General features: G+C 42.4%; 1 protein-coding gene across 3 annotated transcripts in view; it reads left to right on the forward strand.

Annotated features, from left to right (window-relative positions):
• The window catches only part of SYK (spleen associated tyrosine kinase), an 86,959-nt gene extending 68,163 nt beyond the window's left edge, over positions 1-18,796 (forward strand). For all 3 annotated transcript variants that reach the window (XM_053925582.2, XM_053925583.2, XM_053925579.2), the window contains 5 exons: positions 1,509-1,718; positions 4,870-5,059; positions 10,267-10,407; positions 11,462-11,574; positions 16,963-18,796. In XM_053925582.2, coding sequence (XP_053781557.1) covers positions 1,509-1,718; positions 4,870-5,059; positions 10,267-10,407; positions 11,462-11,574; positions 16,963-17,035 — 727 coding nt within the window. In that variant the 3' untranslated portion in view covers positions 17,036-18,796. The remainder of the gene's footprint in view (positions 1-1,508; positions 1,719-4,869; positions 5,060-10,266; positions 10,408-11,461; positions 11,575-16,962) is intronic.
• The last annotated feature ends 747 nt before the right edge of the window (positions 18,797-19,543 follow it).

A 19,543-nucleotide genomic window follows, 5' to 3' on the forward strand; every position in this document is an offset into this window, starting at 1 on the left:
TGTTTCACTGTTAGGCTTTTAGCTGCTCTATTGGATTAAGAAAGTTTACCTTTATTCTTTCTTTTCTGAGAGATTTATTTTTAATCATGAATGTGTATTACATTTTATTGAATACTTTTTTTCTTCTGCTGGAATAAACATAAGTTTATCTCTTTTATTGTATAATGTGGCAAATTATACACTGATTGATTTTCAAATATAAAACCCACCTTAAATTCCTGGAATAAACTCATTTTGTTCATGAATTATATATTCATAATATATTTTTCAGAATTCACTACAATAAGAGAATAACATATTCTATTATTTCTCTTGGAATTTTTGCATCTATATTCATGAGGGCTATCAGTAAATTATATTCTTGTGATATCTTTGTCTGGTTTTGTCATCAGGGTAATGCTGGCCTTATAAAAATGAGTTGTAAAGTTGCCTTCCTCCTCTTTGTCCTGGAAGAAGCCATGGGTGTTATTTTTTCCTTAAACATTGGGAAAAATCAAAAGATTTTTTGCTTGTTAATTTTGACCACTACTTCACACTATATACAAAACAAGTCCAGATGGATAGTTGAATGAAATGTGAAAGCAAACAATAAACTGTCTAGAGAGAGCAGGGGACAATATTTCCATGATCTTTGGTGGGGGGCTGAGGGGCTCACGCAGCGCCCGAGGTCTGCGCCTCCCTCTGTGTGGGAGTCACAGCTTGCGTCCAGTGTGTAGGCCCATGTCCAGTTCTGCACTGAGGCTGTCTGTGCTTGTCTGAGTGGTATGTCAGACTTAATCTGCTATTCCATTATTTTACCTATTGTATTGGGTAGTTCTTGTTTTATTCTCCCATTTGGAGTTCAACAAAACAGCTATACATCCTGCACTTGTGGGAATTGTATAACAGGGAGACACAGTTTTTTAAGTCATTCATAGTTAAGTTCCATTCATTTATATTATCCTCCCCTGTATTAGACTGTTTTTAAGAGTTCAAGCATGACCTGTGTGATATTTTTATTAGAAAATAAAAAATAATTTTTTGCAAACTCATTGAGACTTGCTTAAATTAACAAGGCTCAGTTTAAAAGTGCTTTGTAAACTATGAGCTTTAACAACATATGTTTTTTTATTCCTGCATTTGTATATTAAAAGGATGTTGTATTTACATACATTACATGTGAGATGGTCAATCTCAAAATATTATAGGACTCCATTTATGTCATAGTTTGTAAGGTCTATTTGAAAATTATTTAAATATTCTGTTTTATTTAGGCTTTCTACTTGGTTGGGACATTCTTCAGCTCTACCTCCTACCTCTTTATTTTTAACAGGTGAAGTGTCACTTTCTTGTCTGTAAAATGATAGAACATTGTTGGAAAACTAGTCATTTGTAGCACAGTTTCTTAAGATGCATTTCCATTCTGTTGCTGTTATTTGTATAACCCTATTTGTAGAAGATATTAATCCAGAAATGAGACACTTTGAAACTTTTCAAAGTCTTATGCATTATTATGATTTCTTTTGCAGAGTTGTGAAAACAGTAGCTGTGAAAATCCTAAAAAATGAGGCCAATGACCCAGCTCTGAAGGATGAGCTGTTAGCAGAAGCCAATGTCATGCAGCAGCTAGACAACCCTTACATTGTGCGAATGATCGGGATTTGTGAAGCCGAGTCCTGGATGCTGGTTATGGAGATGGCAGAACTCGGTCCACTCAATAAATATTTACAGCAGAACAGGTATCTTTAGGGACCTCTGAAGTTTACACTGCGAGGGGCAGGGCCCACCCGCTGGCGCACTTAGTAGTCTGGTACTGTATTTTTCGGACTATAAGATGCACTTCCCCGGGGCAGAACCAAGATGGAGGCATAAGTAGACACACTGCTCCTCCTCGCACAACCAGAACTGACAGGAAATCCACCGGCAAGGAAGTCCGACACCAAGGAGATAAAAAAGAAACATTCTTCCAGACCAGTAGGAGGGGTGGAGATGGGCAGCCGGGGCAGAGAGGACTCACGTTGCTGTGGTGGGACCGAGACTGGCGGGGTGTGGGACGAAAGGGGCCAGCAGTCTGACCACTAGCAGACCCTGCAGCCCTACATTTGCGCACAGATAAACTGAGAGGGCCGGACTCAGAGTGGCAGAGAACGGGGCAGGCAGAGTGGCGGGTAGCACCCTGCATCCCCACACTCGCGCACAGATAAACCGGGACAAACGATGGGGAGAGAAGCAGACCACACAACCCAGGGCTCCAGCGCAGGGAAATAAAGCCTCAAACCTCTGATTGAAAACACGCGTGGGGGTTGGGGCGGCAGCAAGAGAGACTCCCAGCCTCACGGGAGAGGTTGTTGGAGAGACCCAGAGGGGCCTAGAGCGTGCATAAGCCCACCCACTCGGGAACCAGCACCAGAGGGTCCCAATTTGATTGTGGGTAGCAGAGGGAGTGACTAAAATCCGGTGGAGAGTGGAGCAGGCTCCCTCTTGGCCCCTCCCCCACATACAGCATCACAGTGCAGCCACCAGCATTATCCTGCCCCGGTGAACACCTAAGGCTCCGCCCCTTACTATGTAACAGGTGCGCCAAGACAAAAAAAAAATGCCCCAAATGACAGAACACTTCAAAGCTCCAGAAATAATTCAACTAAGCAGCGAACAGATAGCCAACCTATCAGATGCACAGTTCAAAATGCTGGTAATAAGGACGCTCACAGAATTGGTTGGATTTGGTCTAAAACTAGATGAAAAAATGAAGGCTATGCTAAGAGAGACAAAGGAAAATGTACAGGGAACCAATAGTGATGCAAAGGAAACTGGGACTCAAATCAACGGTGTGGACCAGAAGGAAGAAAGAAACATCCAACCAGAAAAGAATGAAGAAACAAGAATTCAGAAAAATGAGGAGAGGCTTAGGAACCTCCAGGACATCTTGAAACGTTCCAACATCCGAATTATAGGGGTGCCAGAAGGAGAAGAGGAAGACCAAAAAATTGAAAACTTACTTGAACAAATAATGAAGGAGAGCTTCCCTCATCTGGCAAAGGAAATAGACTTCCAAGAAGTCCAGGAAGCTCAGAGAGTCCCAAAGAAGCTGGACCCAAGGAAGAACACACGAAGGCACATCATAATTACATTACCTAAGATGAAACAGAAGGAGAGAATCTTAGAAGCAGCAAGAGAAAAGAACACAGTTACCTACAAAGGAGTTCCCATAAGACTGTCAGCTGATTTCTCAAAAGAGACCTTACAGGCAAGAAGGGGATGGCAAGAAATATTCCAAGTCATGAAAGGCAAGGACCTATATCCAAGATTACTGTATCCAGCAAAGCTATCATTTAGAATGGAAGGGAAGATAAAGTGCTTCTCACATAAGGTCAAGTTAAAGAAGTTCATCATCACCAAGCCCTTATTATATGAAATGTTAAAGGGACTTATCTAAGAAAAAGAAGATAAAAATATGAACAGTAAAAATGACAGCAAACTTACAGTTATTAACAACCACACCTAACACAAAAACAAAAGCAAACTAAGCAAAAAACTAGAACAGGAACAGAACCACATAAATGGAGATCACATGGAGGGTTATCAACAGGGGAGTGGGAGGGGGAGAATGGGGGGAAAGGTACAGAGAATAAGTAGCATAAATGATAGGTGGAAAATAGACAGGGGGAGGGTAAGAATAGTGTAGGAAATGTAGAAGCCAAAGAACTTATAAGTATGACCCATGGACATTAACTATATGGGGGGAATGTGGGAGGGAGAGGGTGGGCAGGATGGAGTGGAGTGGGGGGGAATGGGACAACTGTAATAGCATAATCAATAAGTATATTTTTAAAAAGATGCACTCCCACGCTCCAAATTGGGGGGGGGAATGGGGGTGCATCTTATAGTCCAAATGTAGCTTACCTGGCTCACTGGGGGGAGGTGGAGTGGGGTTTTTCCCCGATTTCCTCCTCTAAAACCTAGGTGTGCCTTATGGTCCGATGCGTCTTATAGTCCGAAAAATATGGTAGTCTGCTTTCTTCAGGAAGCCTCTATCCTCCCATGCTGTCCAAGAACATTGCAAGAGGAGGGGAGATAGCTTTAGTCTTTGGATCAAGTGTATGGTGGGTTTTTTTTTTTTGGGGGGGGGGTTGTTTTTGCTTTTCTTGCAAAAAAGAAAAAACAAACCTAATATCAAAATTTGGTTTTCATTCTGCTTTACTCACTCTGTATTGGCCTACTGACGGAATCAGCATTAGACTATCTTGGCAGTCAATTTCACCTCACTAGGTAAAACATGCTTTTCACAATAAATATTTAATAAGCATTTCATAGGGCATAACAGTGATGACTTACTTGGCTGGCTGACCTCTACATTCCCACGAGTAATTCTGAAAACATCTGTGGCTGTGCTCTCCTCTAAAGCCATTGCTGAAATGGAAGAACTGGTGTGAAATACTCATGGGAATTGCCACTGGTTACTTAATCCCATTTGCTACATTATGTTTATACTTTACTTAGATTGTGTCTTTAATCTCCATAAGAGGAAGGTGTTATCCCAACTTCAGAGGTAAAAAACTGAGACTCAGGGTTTGTTTTGTTTTCTGTCCAATTTTGGAGCAAGGATTCTGACCAAAAGCCTGGCTTGCCTTGAGTCAGGGCTCACCACCCTATCATACTGCTTTTCATGCAATTCAAAGTAAGCCTTGAAAACTGGACCAATTGAATACTGGGAGAATGGTGTTTACTTTTGAACAGCTATAAGTTAACAAGGTTATTTGTCACCACTCGTGAATCTTGCTTAAGAAGAATAAGAAATGAGTGGACTTGCCTTCTGTCTCTGTGAGGAGCAGTTGGTTGTTCTGAAAGGGACTACTATCCACCATCACTAATGACATACTTGACTTGCAGGCATGTCAAGGATAAGAACATCATAGAGCTGGTTCACCAGGTTTCTATGGGAATGAAATATTTGGAGGAGAGCAATTTCGTGCATAGAGATCTGGCTGCAAGAAACGTATTGCTGGTTACTCAACATTATGCCAAGATCAGTGATTTTGGACTTTCCAAAGCACTTCGTGCTGATGAAAACTACTACAAGGTAGGAACAACTTAGGCATCAGGTGGTAAAAATCTGAAATGAGAATGTATCTCTATTATATTTCATTATAGTGAGGTTTCAAGAAGCAATTTCCCTTGATGCTCTCTAGGTGTCCACGGTGTTGTGGATGTGACGAACAAATTCACATGGACTGCAGAAGTCCTGGGGAGAAAAGGGACAGCATGGCCACTCTCTGAGTGAGAGAGCGACAGGCTTTTATTGCTTTCTAGTAGCATTACATCAAGGAAGATCCTCATTCATTATGCACAGGTTTGCTTCAGGTGATTACCTTTTACAGATAACAAAGAAAAGGATGTTGCAAATGCAAGGGAAAAAGTGGTTGAACTGGTTACACTCCATCCCTGGGAGGTTTAGCAGAGACTTTAGGAAGTTACTTCAAAGATATGCAGTAAACATTTGCTGTCTTAACTCAGAGTGAGGGATTTTTAGCAAAAGCAAGCCTCAAAGCAGCCTAGATATAATGCAGGCCTGGTTCCCCGTGGGAAAGCGGATCTGTGGGCCTGGCTCCTGGGTGCCGCCTTGCACCTGTCAGTTTTCCGAACCAGGGCTGAGCTACATTAACCATTGCCACAAGCACTGGTTCCCTATATTCCCTATTTAAAAATAACTATGTAAAAAATGTTCTTCTTAAGTTTTGATTTATTGTTAAAAATGGAAATACTCTAATATATCACAATTTTAGATTTATTCAGAATAAAATCTTCCAAACTATGTTCATTGGAACAATAGGGAACCAACAATTTAGTATTAGAAAGAGAAATCAAGGAGACAACCTCATTTATAGTTACATCAAAAGAAATAAAAATATGTAGGAATAAATTTAACCAAGGAGGTAAAAGACCTTGCTCAATGAAATAATACCTCATACCTGTCAGAATGGCTAATGTCAGATGACAAGAAATAATACGTGCTGGAGAGGATGTGGAGAAAAGGGAACATTTGTACACTGTTGGGGGAAATCTATATTGGTGCAGCCACTATGGAAAGTAGTATGATAGCTCCTCAAAAAATCAGGAATAGAGTTACCATATGACCTAGCAATCCCATGTCTGCATATTTTTCTGAAAGAAATAAAATCACTATCTCTAGAGAGGTCTATACATCCCATGTTCATTGCAGCATTATTTACAAGGGCCAAAATTTGGAAACAACCTGTATATCTATCAGTGGATAAATATATAACACACCCACACACACACACTCTCTCTCTCTCTCTCTCTCTTTCTCTCTCTCTCTCTCTCTCTCTCTCTCTCTCTCTCTCTCCAGCTTTTAAAAAGAAGGAAACACTGCCATTTGCAACAACATAAATGAAACTTGAAAGCATTATGCTGAGTGAAGTAAGTCAGATACAAAAAAGACTGATATGCTATCATCTCACTTATATGTGGAATCCAAAAATAAAATGCACACATTGAAACAGAGTAGATTTTGGGGGAGGGAAATGGGTGGAGGTGATCAAAAGGTACAAACTTTAGCTGTAAGAGAGTAACTTCTGGGATCGAATGCATGGTGATTATAGCTAACAGTATGGTGTTATATACTTGATAGTTACCAAGAGAGTAGATATTAATTTTTTTTTACCATAACAACAAAAAAAATGGTAATCATGTCAGGTGAAGGATGTGTTAGCTAATGTTATTGCTGTAAACAGTTCACAATATATATGTGCATCAAATTATCACACTGTATAAAAAGCTAAAAGCCATGTTAGAACCTGCAAAAGAGACTGAACACTCAGAGAAGATGGTGACATGGAGGATTTTCCTTAAGAAATAAAAAAAAATGAGATGGAAAAGAATAAAAAGTTGAAGAGAATGAAAGAGAAATGATAGCAAAGGAAGCAGATGAGTGTGGTCCCCAGAGATCTGTGCACACCGCAGCTGAACTGTGCAGCACATATCCTTTGATACGGCAACTCCTCACAAATGCCTGACGTACCAGGCAAACACAGGGACACCTTGTTTTATTGCACTTTGCAGATAACGTGTTTTCTGCAGATTGAAGGTTTGTGGCAACCATGCGTTGCGCAAGTCTGTGAGCACAATTTTTCCAACAGCTTTTGCTCACTGTGTGTCTTTGTGTCACAGTTTGGTAATTCTTGCAATATTTCAAATTTTTCATTATTATTATTTTTCTTAATCTGTGATCAGTAATATTTGAGGTTACTATTATAATTGCTTTGGTGTGAGATGAACTGTACCCATATAAAATAGAAAACTTAATAAATGTGTGTGTTCCGATTGTTCCAGTGACCAACCTTCCCCTCTCTCATTCCTTCTCCCTGGCCCTCCCTACACCCTGAGACACAACAATATTGAAATTAGGCCTGTCATTAACCCTACAATGGCCTCTATAGCTGTCATTAATAATGATTCCTCTGAGGGATCTGGGCAAAGTATTGGGTTGGCCAAAAAGTTCATTTAGTTTTTTTCCATACAGTGGTTCTAGTAGTGCTTAGGTGTCTTTAATTTCATTCAAAACAATTTTGTTAATTATATTGTGACAGCTGTCATATCAGCATGCATTAAAAAGAAAACATCAATATTGGTGAATTTTTGTGCAGTCATTTTAATATTGAAAATGGAAGAAAACATGCAACATTTTCAGCATATTATGCTTTATTATTTTAAAAAACGTAGCTGAAACACAAAAAATTTGTGCAGTGTATGGAGAAGGTGCTGTGACTAAATGAACATGTCAGAAGTTGTTTGTGAAGGTACTGTTGACATTTTGGCCAAATAATTCTTTGCTATGGGGCTGTCTTATGCATTGGAAGATTATTTAGCAGCACCCCTGGCCTCTACCCACTAGAAGACAGTAGCAGAAGATAGCCGACATACTCAAAATATACACTCATCTTATCTTAAGTTGATAAAGCAATGGCAGGGTCTGAGAGAATTGACTCCAATACTGAAGGAAATTCTACTGTGGGTAAAATACTATCACACAGCATCCCGTGTTACAGAGCAGTCGTTCATGAAAGGGAGAGCCAATCATTGCTTTGAACTTCACTGTTATCTTATTTTAAGAAAGCCCACCTCAGCCCACCTCCAACTTTCAGCAACCCTCCATTGAGGCAAGACTCTCCACCAGCAATGATTATGACCTGCTGAAGCATTTTTTTAGCAATAAAGTATTTTTTAATTAAGGTATGTAAATGTTTTAGACTTAATGCTATTGCATACCTAATAGACTACAGTATAGTGTAAATATAACTTTTATATTCACTGGGAAACCAAAAAAAATTGTGTCTCACTTTATTGTAGCGATCTGTAACTGAACTCACAGTATCTTCGAGGTCTGCCTCAACACACGTCCGTAATGTTCACTCTAGCATGATGCGTAATAACAAAACTCAGGAAACTACTTAGTGGCCTCTCAGCAGGAGACTGGTTAAATTAGTTGTAGGAGATTTACATGAAGCATACAATTAGCTCTTCTGAAATCAACTTTATTTACACATACTGACATAGAAATATATCCAAGATACATGGTTAAGTAGAAAAATTAAAAAGTAAAGAACAAAGAGAGTATGCCTCCAATTTTATTATTCTCCCAAAAGTATATATTTTCTATTTATACTTTTTTATGCATTTTTCTGGAAGGATCCAAGAAAAGCTATCAAATGCGGTTATCTCTATAGACAAGAATTTGGAGTTGGTGGTGGACAGAGACTGATCTTTCATCACATTTAAGATATGTCAAAGGTTTATCTTTTTACCAGTTCAAAGTTCGTGATAAACGTGAAATAACACCCATGAGTATATTGTTCACAACTTTAGAAATCAAAATCTATAAATAACACATAATGTGAATGAGACAGAGATACAATCGGTTTGTCACACAGAACTACCATGGCACTTAGGTCTCTGCTTGATGTCCCAAGGTGCCCTCTGCTAACGCACCTCAGGGCAACTCACCTCCCTCCCCCTGCTTTGGGAGACTTCATCCAGATCAGAGTGGCATCCACAGGAGGCAGCAAGACTTACCCACAACACACTGAACCCCAAGCCCCAAAGGAAAGGATTTTGGTAGGCATGATTTTGATCTTTTTACTAATACTTTTGAAATTAGTTTAAACCAGTTTAAAATGATACTATTAAACAGTCTAGGCCCAAGTAATTTGTGTTGGTGTAAAACTGTAGACAAGCACACTTAAAACCAGCCCAGTGCTTCTTGGAGCACAGCCATGACATCACATTCAGGCTGGACTCTTGGCATTGCAACAACAAACTCCATGAAGTGTGAGTGGCAAAAGGAAGAGGTGAGAGAAAATGACTGAAAGAGAAGAAATTCTGTCTGAATCTTTTAAAAGATGGGTTTAAAATGTAAGATTTTAGGATTTAATCATATGTTTAAGATTCAGACCAAATACATACACATGTGCACGCGCACACTGGCATTTTGTGAGTCATGATTTTATTCTTTTTTCTAATTGTGATAAAATACACTTACCATAAATTTTACCACCTTAACTATTTTCAAGATTACAGTTCAGTCCTGACTGGTGTGGCTCAGTGAGTTGGGCATCGTCCTGCAAACCCAAAAGGTCTCCAGTTCTATTCCTGGTCAGGGCACATGCCTGGGTTGCTGTCCAGGTCCCTGGTTGAGGGCATGTGAGAAGCAACAGATCAATGTTTCTCTCGCACATCAATGTTTCTCTCTCTCTCTCTCTGTCCCTCTCTCTAAAAATGAATGTTTTTAAAGAAAGAATGGAGTTCAGTAGTATTAAGAACATTCACTTTGTTTACAACCAATCTCCAGAATTATTTTCATCTTACCAACTGAAACTATAATCATTAAGTACTAACTCCCTATTTGTCCCTCTTTACCCAGCCCCTGGGGACCCTTATTCTACTTTCTGTCTCTATGAATTGAACTACTCTAGGGCCCACAGATGAGTATCACACAGTATTTGTCCTTTTGTGACTAGACTGGCTTATTTCACTCAGCATTATGAAAGATAACCTCATGGTTCCATGTTGTTCAGTGTGTCAGAACTCTCTTCCTTTGTAGGGCTGAATGACATCCTGTCGTATGAGTTGACCCCATTTTGTTTGTCCATTCATGTGTCAGTGGACACTTGTGTTGCTTCTACCTCTTGACTCTTGTAAATAGTGCTGTTATGAACGTAGGTACACACAATTTTGTTCTTAATGGAAGTTCTCTGTTTGCATTGCTTTCAGGCCCAGACCCATGGGAAGTGGCCCGTGAAGTGGTACGCTCCTGAGTGCATCAACTACTACAAGTTCTCCAGCAAGAGTGACGTCTGGAGCTTCGGGGTGTTAATGTGGGAAGCATTCTCCTATGGGCAGAAGCCATATCGGGTTAGCCACTACTGTGTCACATCCTAATTGATTATGTGGCCCTCAGAACAGAGAAGCACTGATTGTTATGGCAGCACCCTGAAAATCATAATCAGGGCATTCTTCCTGAGTCTTTGGCTGTCCTTTGACACTGGGCAGTTAATACGACCTCAGGACCTCAGGTTATTTACAACTGCAAAAGAAAAAAAAAATTTTTTTTTCCAGAAGAGGGATTGCTGGGTCATATGGTAACTCTATTCTTTTTTTTGTGTGTGTGAGCAGTCATCTGATTTATAAAAACATGTAACAAATATTAATATGATAGAAAATACCATTTTCAAAGCAACATCAAAAAGTGAGTGTATTTAACCATATTTAGCTCATTATAGAGCAAATGGGTGAGTGGAGCAATAACAACTCATTCTGTAGCATGTTTAATAAACTGGCAACAGGGGAAGTTAGTTGAAGGAAAGCAGAGGACCTTCATCCTGTACGCATTAGAACCAAGGGGCTCCATAATCATCTGGCATATTCTTAAGTTTCTGAGAAAGCCGCATACTGTTTTCCATAGTGGCTGTACCAGACAAATGTTTCACACTAACTGAAGAGTGTATCTTTTTTTCACTGTATATGACACATGTAGATATATATAAGATATAACCAAATCAGCATTAAAGTTGAAGTAGACATAATGTCTATTTCCAATATCAAGTTGGGAGCTCATTACATTTTTTAGATTTTTTAAAAATCAAAATACACATACCAAAAAGTGCACAAACGCTGAGATACAGCTTGTTGAACCTTCACAGATGGGACATACCCATGAAACCAGCCCCCAGAGGGAGAAACAGAACAGAACCCCAAATCCTCTTCCCTCTGCACGCATGCCTCCCTGCAGGGGCAACCTTATCTGACTTCTAGGTCATAGGTTAGGTGCTGCTGTTTCTGTACTTTTTATAATTGAAATCACACTTCATGTAGTCGTTTGTTTCTTTGGGTAGAGTGGGATGTGTTTATCGCTTTGTTTTGCCGAATACTATGTTTGAACAGCTAAGGTATATTTTGCATGTTTTAGGGGATGAAAGGAAGTGAAGTTTCCGCTATGCTGGAGAAAGGAGAGAGGATGGGGTGCCCTCCAGGGTGTCCGAGAGAGATGTATGATCTGATGAACCTGTGCTGGACATATGAGTGAGTACCCATCCCTTCCTGCAATTTATCCAGACACTGGAGGCATTTGGAATGGCTGGGCACTAAAAGAGGCATAAATTCTGTCTTTTTATGAGGCAAGGATGTGTTCTGGTCTAAGCAAACAGTGGGGAAAATGTCTTGCTTTCTGGACCACACAATTCTATTCTTTAGTCTAAAAAAATAAGTTTAGACAACTACTCTAATTTCAGGATGTCAAAATTTAAATGTAGATAATATTGGCCAGGGTGGTAGGGTGGTCAAAATAGAAAGGTGTTCCTAAGAGTCTGGTCCAGTGCAACGTACAATTTTGGTGACGGAGGGTGGCAGAGGCACTTAGAGAGAAATGTCTGCTTTCCTAATTCCGACCACCTTTCAGAGTGAGGCACAACCACAGATGTTGGTTGGCTCACAGATGAATTGGCTAAGGTAGCATTTCCCAAGAAGTGACTCGGACCTGGGAACAGTGGCCCTCAGAGTATGCCCTAAGCACTCTAATGCATCCTGCCCGGAGCATACATGAGCTTATGGCAGTTTAATAGGCAAGGGAAACCCATCACACCTGGCAATCAGGGACCTTGCCCTGGTGGGACAGCCTGTGAGTACATTGTGGGGAGCTCCAAGCCATGGTCTCTGTACCTCTGAGGTTGCCTTGTGCATCTTGGCAACACTGCGGGTCTGTTATTGGGAGGAGCTCATATCCTTGCAATAGATTTTTAATACTTCAGGGATCAGGTTTGCTCTGAGGTACAACAGCTGGAGATGCAGGAGCATACTTAGAATGAGGGATAGTGCAAGTGATCTCAGATGCCACTTGGGATTCCACCACCCCGCAGGAAGCACTCTTCACCCAGCACAGTTGGGAGTATAAGTAAAAGATCTCATTATTGTCTAGAAGCAGCATGGTGAGCCCCCAAAAGAGAGGGCAGGTATGTCCAGTTGCTGGTGCTGACCCTGTTCAGAGAAAAGCCCTTTCTTTAGTAAAGGTACCTATCTGGGCCCTGGGAGCTTCCTGAACCCAGACTATCAGAGTGGCAGCAGGAGAGAAAGGCTAGAAATAGATTATAGAAAAAGGGTGTCCAGTCTTTGAGGTCTTGACTAACTCCCACACCACCAGCCCCAGTGCCCAAACTAGAATTATTAGAATCAGTGACAGGTAGGTCCTAGCCATTTTCAAAATGGAAATGAAAGGTCTAGCCTAGAAATTGTGGTTGGAGTGGCGTCATATAGGAAACAGAAGACAAATGACCCCTTAGTGATGTTACAGGCCTTGATACAGACCTTGACCTTGTCACCTTGCACCTGTGCTGAATCAAACCCCAGCTGTCTTGCTTTGGGGTGCGTCTGAAAGGCAGGAGCAGGAAGACAGAGCACCTCTGAGACATTCCCAGAACGCCTGAATGAGGGCAGACCAGCACTCTTGTCTTCATAGCGCCTGTTCTACAAAGCTGCTGAAGACAGCACAGGCCTTCCTGGCTTTAGTAGGTATTGTGCACCACACACCCCGCCAAGTTTTAGGGACCTGGTGGCCAGTTAGGCGCCACTGGGAGCAGAACAGACCCTCAGGTCAGGAGATGTGCAAAGCCCTGGGGAGGGCACACCCTTGGGTAGTTCTTCTGCCTGCCTGCAGCTTCATTTGGAAGATTTCACTTCCTCTGAGAAAAATGAACTTTAAATCATTCTGAAAAAAAATGAAAATAACTAGAATTAAAATGAACTCTCAGGGAGACAGTTGAAGTTAGTGTTTTGCTCTTAATGTGAACACTGACATGTTTATTTCTGTCTGCTGTTCTTTGTGGCGGATGCTGACCAGTGAGGAGTAGAAGAGTGGGCAGAGGAGGGGACTCAGGGCTGCGGGAGAGGTGTTAGGTGGCATGAACCATGGTAGGAGGAAGGATGTAGCCAAGGCACACCCCTGCTTGGTTGGGTGGCCGTGACGAGCCTTGAATACTGATAGCACTAGAGCCTTCTTCCTGTGACAGGATTCCAGACCACATCTGCTCACCTGCATTCATCCTCAGAGACACACACAGCTCTTGGTGCTGCTATTGCCAGGGTGGCCCAGGAGGGGAGGACAAAGGAAACAGTTCTTGGTGTTCACTGGAGGCTGAGCAAGGTGGAACGCCCCTCTTTCAGAAAACATTGTTTCCCAGTTTCTTGTCCCACCTGGAGGTTGAAGTCACAGGCTGAGGAAGTTTTATAGGCAGTGCTATCTTTCCCATCACCTCCAACCCCAGGAATGCATTCCAGTGAGTTCTATGCAGATGTCTAGGAATTAGCAACAGTGTTTAAGTGTCAGTGGAGTAGAAAAAGTGACAGTGGACCATGCCTAAAATTATGAATGATGATTCCCTATCAAACTTTCTTTTTCCAATAAGCTACATTTCCGAGGGTTAAAGGTTTTCTAGTAATGGCCTGGAATGTTGGGGGCCATCCAGGGAGACACAGTCAGAGACAGTCTTAATATAAGTAGTTAAATTATGTAGAGTTGAATGGAAAAAAATGAACAAAACATTTTGGGGGACATGGCCAGCAAGGAGAACTCAAAAGCGCCAGGAGCTGGTCTGACAACCTGGGGATGGGGACCCTAACTCAGCAAACCTCACAGAGACCCTGGCTAGGTCCCCTGTAGGAATCTGCAGTTGAGGGAGGAGCAGCCGCAATAAATGGTAAGCTATAAAATAAGTACATTCTGTTGTGTGTTCATGGAAGAAGACAAACCCAGTGGCAATTTAAAGCCAGAGGACACAGGGCCTGGAGACTGCTGTACATATGTGTGAGGACCTCTCATGTGCACGTAGTCATTTGCAGAAGGAAATGAAATAGTTGCCTGGTACATGGAAACATGTGGAAACATGTGGGAACATGTGGATTCCAGAACCTGGTGGATTCAGTGAAGCAAATACAAATGATCCCTGTATAGTTTCCAAGTTTTCCTCCATTGTAAATAGTCAGCCACCTTTACCAAGGTGATAGATTTTTAGATAGACAGGTAGGTAGGAAGGTAGGTGGATACATAGAAGATATATACATATATAGTTGGAAGGAGGGAGGGAAGGAGGGAGGGAGGGTGAATGAGTGGATGGATAGGTACAGTGATTGATGATGGATGGATGGGTAGAAAATAAGTGGATAGAAAATGCAGACAACTGTAATTGAATAACAATAAAATTTTTTAAAAAGAAAATAGGTAGATAGGTAAATAGATCTATAGATAATAGGTAGACAGATGACAGATCCGTCAATCAATACATGATAGATGGATGGGTGTATTGATGGATAGGTGGGTAGATAAGATCGGTAATAAATAAAAATTTAGACAGAAAGACATACACATACACACATTTAGATTTATCAATGACCTACCTGTTGATTGCCCTCCAGTTAGTGAGGGCAGTCAGTAGGTGTGAGTAAGCAGCTGTGAATAAGCAGCAGTTGACACTTCCCTCATGGAGGTCACAATTTTGGACTGGATGTTATTAAGCAAACATGAAACAAATTAACCCCCACATACTCATGTGATGGCATATTGCAGTGAGGGCAGTAGAGCAAACAATGGGGAATTCTGAATGGGAATAGAGGACCATGGGGGTCATACTACTCTTAGGGTCCATATTGGCCTCTTTTGGAAGGATCTTTCCTCCTGACAACTGCAGGTTTGGGAGCATGGGTGCAGGAAATGAGAGGAGGAGAAGGGGTGCATTGGGCACAAGAGAAAGTGTGGAAAAAGCATTCCGGGCCAGGTGAGCAGAAGCGACCCACCACAAGACACTTAGCCACCTCCTTTGCCCAAGCTCAGGGTCATCGTAGGTTCCTACTGGTAGCCTCACCTGTGGAGTAAAGGAGAGGTTCCATGAGACACCTGTCCAGGTGTCTTCCCTGAGGCCCCGTCTGTATTCCCGTTTCTCTGCATTAGTTTTCTTAGTGCTCAGCTGCTGGATGAATAAAACACGCACAGCAAGATTCAGACACACTCTTTGTTCATCCAGGTTCCTGTTGTTGGAGTTTGTGCTCTCTTTGTAGCAGGACTGAGGCTGTCTCTGTGTGAACAGAGCTTCCTCTGTGTATTTCTGCACCCCAGGGCTCAGCCATTACATTCCCTCCTAGAACACAACTTGGCGTCCAGAGACAGAGTCCCCCGCAGTGAGGTCTAAGTCCCCAGCCATGACCACACATGACTGATTTTTTCAAGTAGTATTTACTTGCTCTTGAAAGCTGTAGATCAAATAGGATCATTTTGTTGTGACGTTGATAAGATGCCATAGGAACCTAACTCTTGCTTATATCAATTAGCCAGTGTTCAAATTGGTGTCATTATGTGTTGTTTTGCCTAAAGTCATGGAACCCTTTTGAGGATTTACTATATTTTGATGCCATCTGACAAAAAAAAATGAAAGAAAGAAAAAGAAAACATTTTGCTTCTGAAGCAACCACTCTGCCCTTACATTGGTGAGTGATTCCGAGGCCTCATGCATGCTCCCAGGCTGTTCTTTGGAGCCTTATAAAATTGTAGTTTTAGGTCAAGGAGGTTGAATGTGGACAGTTCATAGTCTGACCTCCAGTTCTGTTTCACTTATTGGGCAATTTTATCCACTTGCAAAATAGCCAAAAAATGGGGAAAATAAGAAAAATTATTTCCAAACAAGGATAGATTCTTAGAGTTTTAAGAAATACTTGCTGGTGACAGATCCAGTTCAAAGATGTCTGTAAAAGTTTCTTTAGAGATTGCAAATTTCGAAAAACTTTTTCCCATAGTTTACTTACACTACTCCCTCCCCTGAGAAGTGACAGAAAAGTAAGGTCTTGCTGTGTTAAGATGTATAATAGATGTGCCTGTGTTCTTGTTTCTGCCGTGACAGGTTTTAAGTTTTAATAAGAACCCACTTGGGGACAACTGTAATAGAATAGCAAAAAATATTTTTTAAAACAAAAAAAAAAAAACTCACAACAGCATATTTTCAGAAATCCAGAGTCATCTAGTTGGGGTGTGAAGAGGGAAAGTTTAAACTGTGTCTATTTCTTAACAAGGTTATAAATAATACGTTAAAGGTATGTCTGCAGCATATTGACCAGCTAAGTATTTCAGACACATCTGCTCTGGGTTAAAAGGTCCACACTTTGAGTGCAAAACTTCTTTAAGGGGGACATGAGTCGCCTGGAGTCTTGCTGAACGCACATGGGTTTCTGTAGGTCTGGCATGGGCCTGACGCTGTTTCTGCACAGGCTTCTGGTAACCCCGGGCTGGGGAGCAGGGACAGGCTATGAGCTGCAGGCTTCAGAGGAGGCCACCAGCGGGCGCAGTCATTCTCACTCGCCCTGGAAAGGCCCCAGGGGGGAGTACGTTTTTTCTCCCGTGTGATGGCCAATAGTAATGCTATCTTTCCTTTCCAGCGTGGAGAGCAGGCCTGGATTTGCAGCGGTGGAACTGCGGCTGCGCAATTACTACTATGACGTGGTGAACTAAGACTCCTGCGCCTGTTCGTGCAGCTTCTGAGCATCTGAGCCATCACAGGCAAACTTACTACAATGCATGGATTTTGAATCTCCGCCTCCCTTTGCCCGTCCGGAGAGCCACTCTCACGGGCACTTGCCTGTGACTGTGGTTCCCCAAAGCTGTTTCCCCAAAGCCTGTCCGAGAACACACCCTCCACAGAACAAACCCGCCTAGAGGAGCTGTGGGAGAAAGACGGACCTGCCGGTCAACAGCAGCTGTGAATTCCTTTGTGCTTCTAGTCTGAGTGGTTTTCATGGCATGTCATTTTCAGGATCTGTTTTCAGCTTTGCTTGCTGTCTTTCCAGTTCTCTGGCTCCTGGGCTGCTCTGACCCCCCGCAGCCTGGAGGTATCGCCAAGTGGTATCCAGCCACTCATCTTGCATTGTCAGAACCCAGAGGGCACAATGACACCTAAGATGCCAGCAGTGGAGGACTGGAAGAGAGAGGACAAGGGGATTTGGCTTAAACAGGCCATGTGACTGGCCCTGCCCCCGAAAAGCTTTTGTGATGGTAAAAGTGCCTTGAGGCTTAAAAAGCCAAGTACACCAGTGCGGCTTCTAAGGTGTTAGGGAAAAGTTAGTTAAAGGGAAGGAAGTCTGGTTATTGCTTTTGCTCTGTGTGTTCTGAGCCAGAGTCTTGTGTCTGCATGAAAAGTGTGGCCTGCTGGAAGGATTGGCTTACTGGCCCCCTGAAAGCCTCTCTCCCACAGACTCTCTGAAGACTGTACCTGACTGGAGACCATGCAGGGAAAGGATGTCTGTCATCTTCAGCATGTCACGCACAGGACAAACAGTAGGGCTCTGTGGGCTGTTGCTGTCATGTGGTTAGTGTGGCCCCTGCTTCCCCTCCCTTGAAGAGAGGGTGCAGACAGAATTCCTGTCTCTTTCTGTATTCACAGGGAGACACCCCGGTGGCCAAGGGCATGTAAAGATGAGTTTGTGAAGAAAGTGTTAATTCATAATAAAGTCACAGACCCTGATGCTTGCCACAGTTAGGCTTTATTGAGTGTAATTTTGAGATGAAAATACAAAACTCAAGATTTATTTTCTAGTCTCCTAGTCTTAGCTAATCCTTAACTAATGTCTGATCTTACACAAGTCATCAGACCATTGATAATCAGTTTTGCTGTGGCTCCTCAAAATCAGAGCTATTTAGACATCATTCTTAGGTCAGTCAAGACATAAACTTGGACCATCTTGAATTCAGCTATGCCTGAGACAGTTTAAAGTGTACTTCCAGCCCATGAACAGGAGAGGAGGCCCTGCTCCTAACAGAGGGAAGCTAGACACAGAGAAAGCAGCAGTTGGCACACTTGCTTGGCCAGAACAAGACATCACTTGCTCACAGAACTTCTGTTAAGAAACTTTTAGAAATCAGCCATGCCTTTTGGAATTGTGCTACCTGGTGGTTTAATAATTTTGTTAAAGAGAGATTCCATGTGTACTGAGCAGATACTCAAAACAGTAGCAATACTGTTTGGGGACACTTAGAGACCCCCAAATTAAAAAGATTAATGACAGCCCTGGCTGCTGTGGCTCAGTGGATTGAGTGCTGGCCTATGAACCAAAGGGTCACTGGCTCAATTCCCAGTCAGGGCACAATGCCTGGGTTGTAGGCCAAGTCCCAGGTTGCACAAGAGGCAACCACTCATTGATGTTTTCCCTCCCTCTCTTTCTCCATTCCCCTCTAAAAATAAATAAATAAAATCTTTAAAGAAAAGATTAATGACAATCTCTGGTCAGATAACATGTAGATTTAGAACCCTAAACGGAAGGGTTGCACACATCAGTGTTGGCATCTGAGAAAACGGGTATACTGTTGACTCGTGGTGTCTTCCCTCTTCTGCCCCCAGAGTGTCTGTGGGAAAGGCCACACTTGCAGGAATCTGGGGGTACACATTGAGCTCCCTCTGGGGGGTATTTCCCTCACTTTCCAGCAGCTTTCTGCCACTCCCAAAACTCTGGTGATGAAGAACATCTAGAATGTTAGTTGGCAATAGGGAGGAGGGGCCTGGCTCCCCCAGAAGCCCAGCCTACAAGCTGCGGGCACCCCTGTCCTCCACGTCCCCTGTGACTCTCTTGGTGGTGTGGGGTGTTCCTGTGTGTAGAATTACCACTGTGGCAGTGTGTGGAAGTCTTTCCAGTGAAAATGTGTGCTTTCTCCAGAGGAGGGCACAGAGGGAAAGGCAACTTCATTGAAGAAGGACTTACAATGTGAACGAGCCAACTTTGGAAGGTAAAGACTTTGTGGGGCATCTGGCCTATGTTTTATTGTCACATGGGTGCTGCCCTTCTTGTGGCTATAACCATGTCTTTACATGGGGCTGGGCTTACTCCATGTGCCTTCACCTTCTGGTCCTTGTTTAGTGGGAACACCAGGACATTGTGGACAGACATGGTGCCCTGGCCAGGGCAGCACCAACTGACTGCTGAGGCTATGACCTTGACCCCTAGTGGGATCAAAATTTTTCATAACAGA

The sequence above is a fragment of the Desmodus rotundus genome, chromosome 1, assembly GCF_022682495.2.
Source record: "Desmodus rotundus isolate HL8 chromosome 1, HLdesRot8A.1, whole genome shotgun sequence".
Taxonomy (NCBI): Eukaryota; Metazoa; Chordata; class Mammalia; order Chiroptera; family Phyllostomidae; genus Desmodus; species Desmodus rotundus.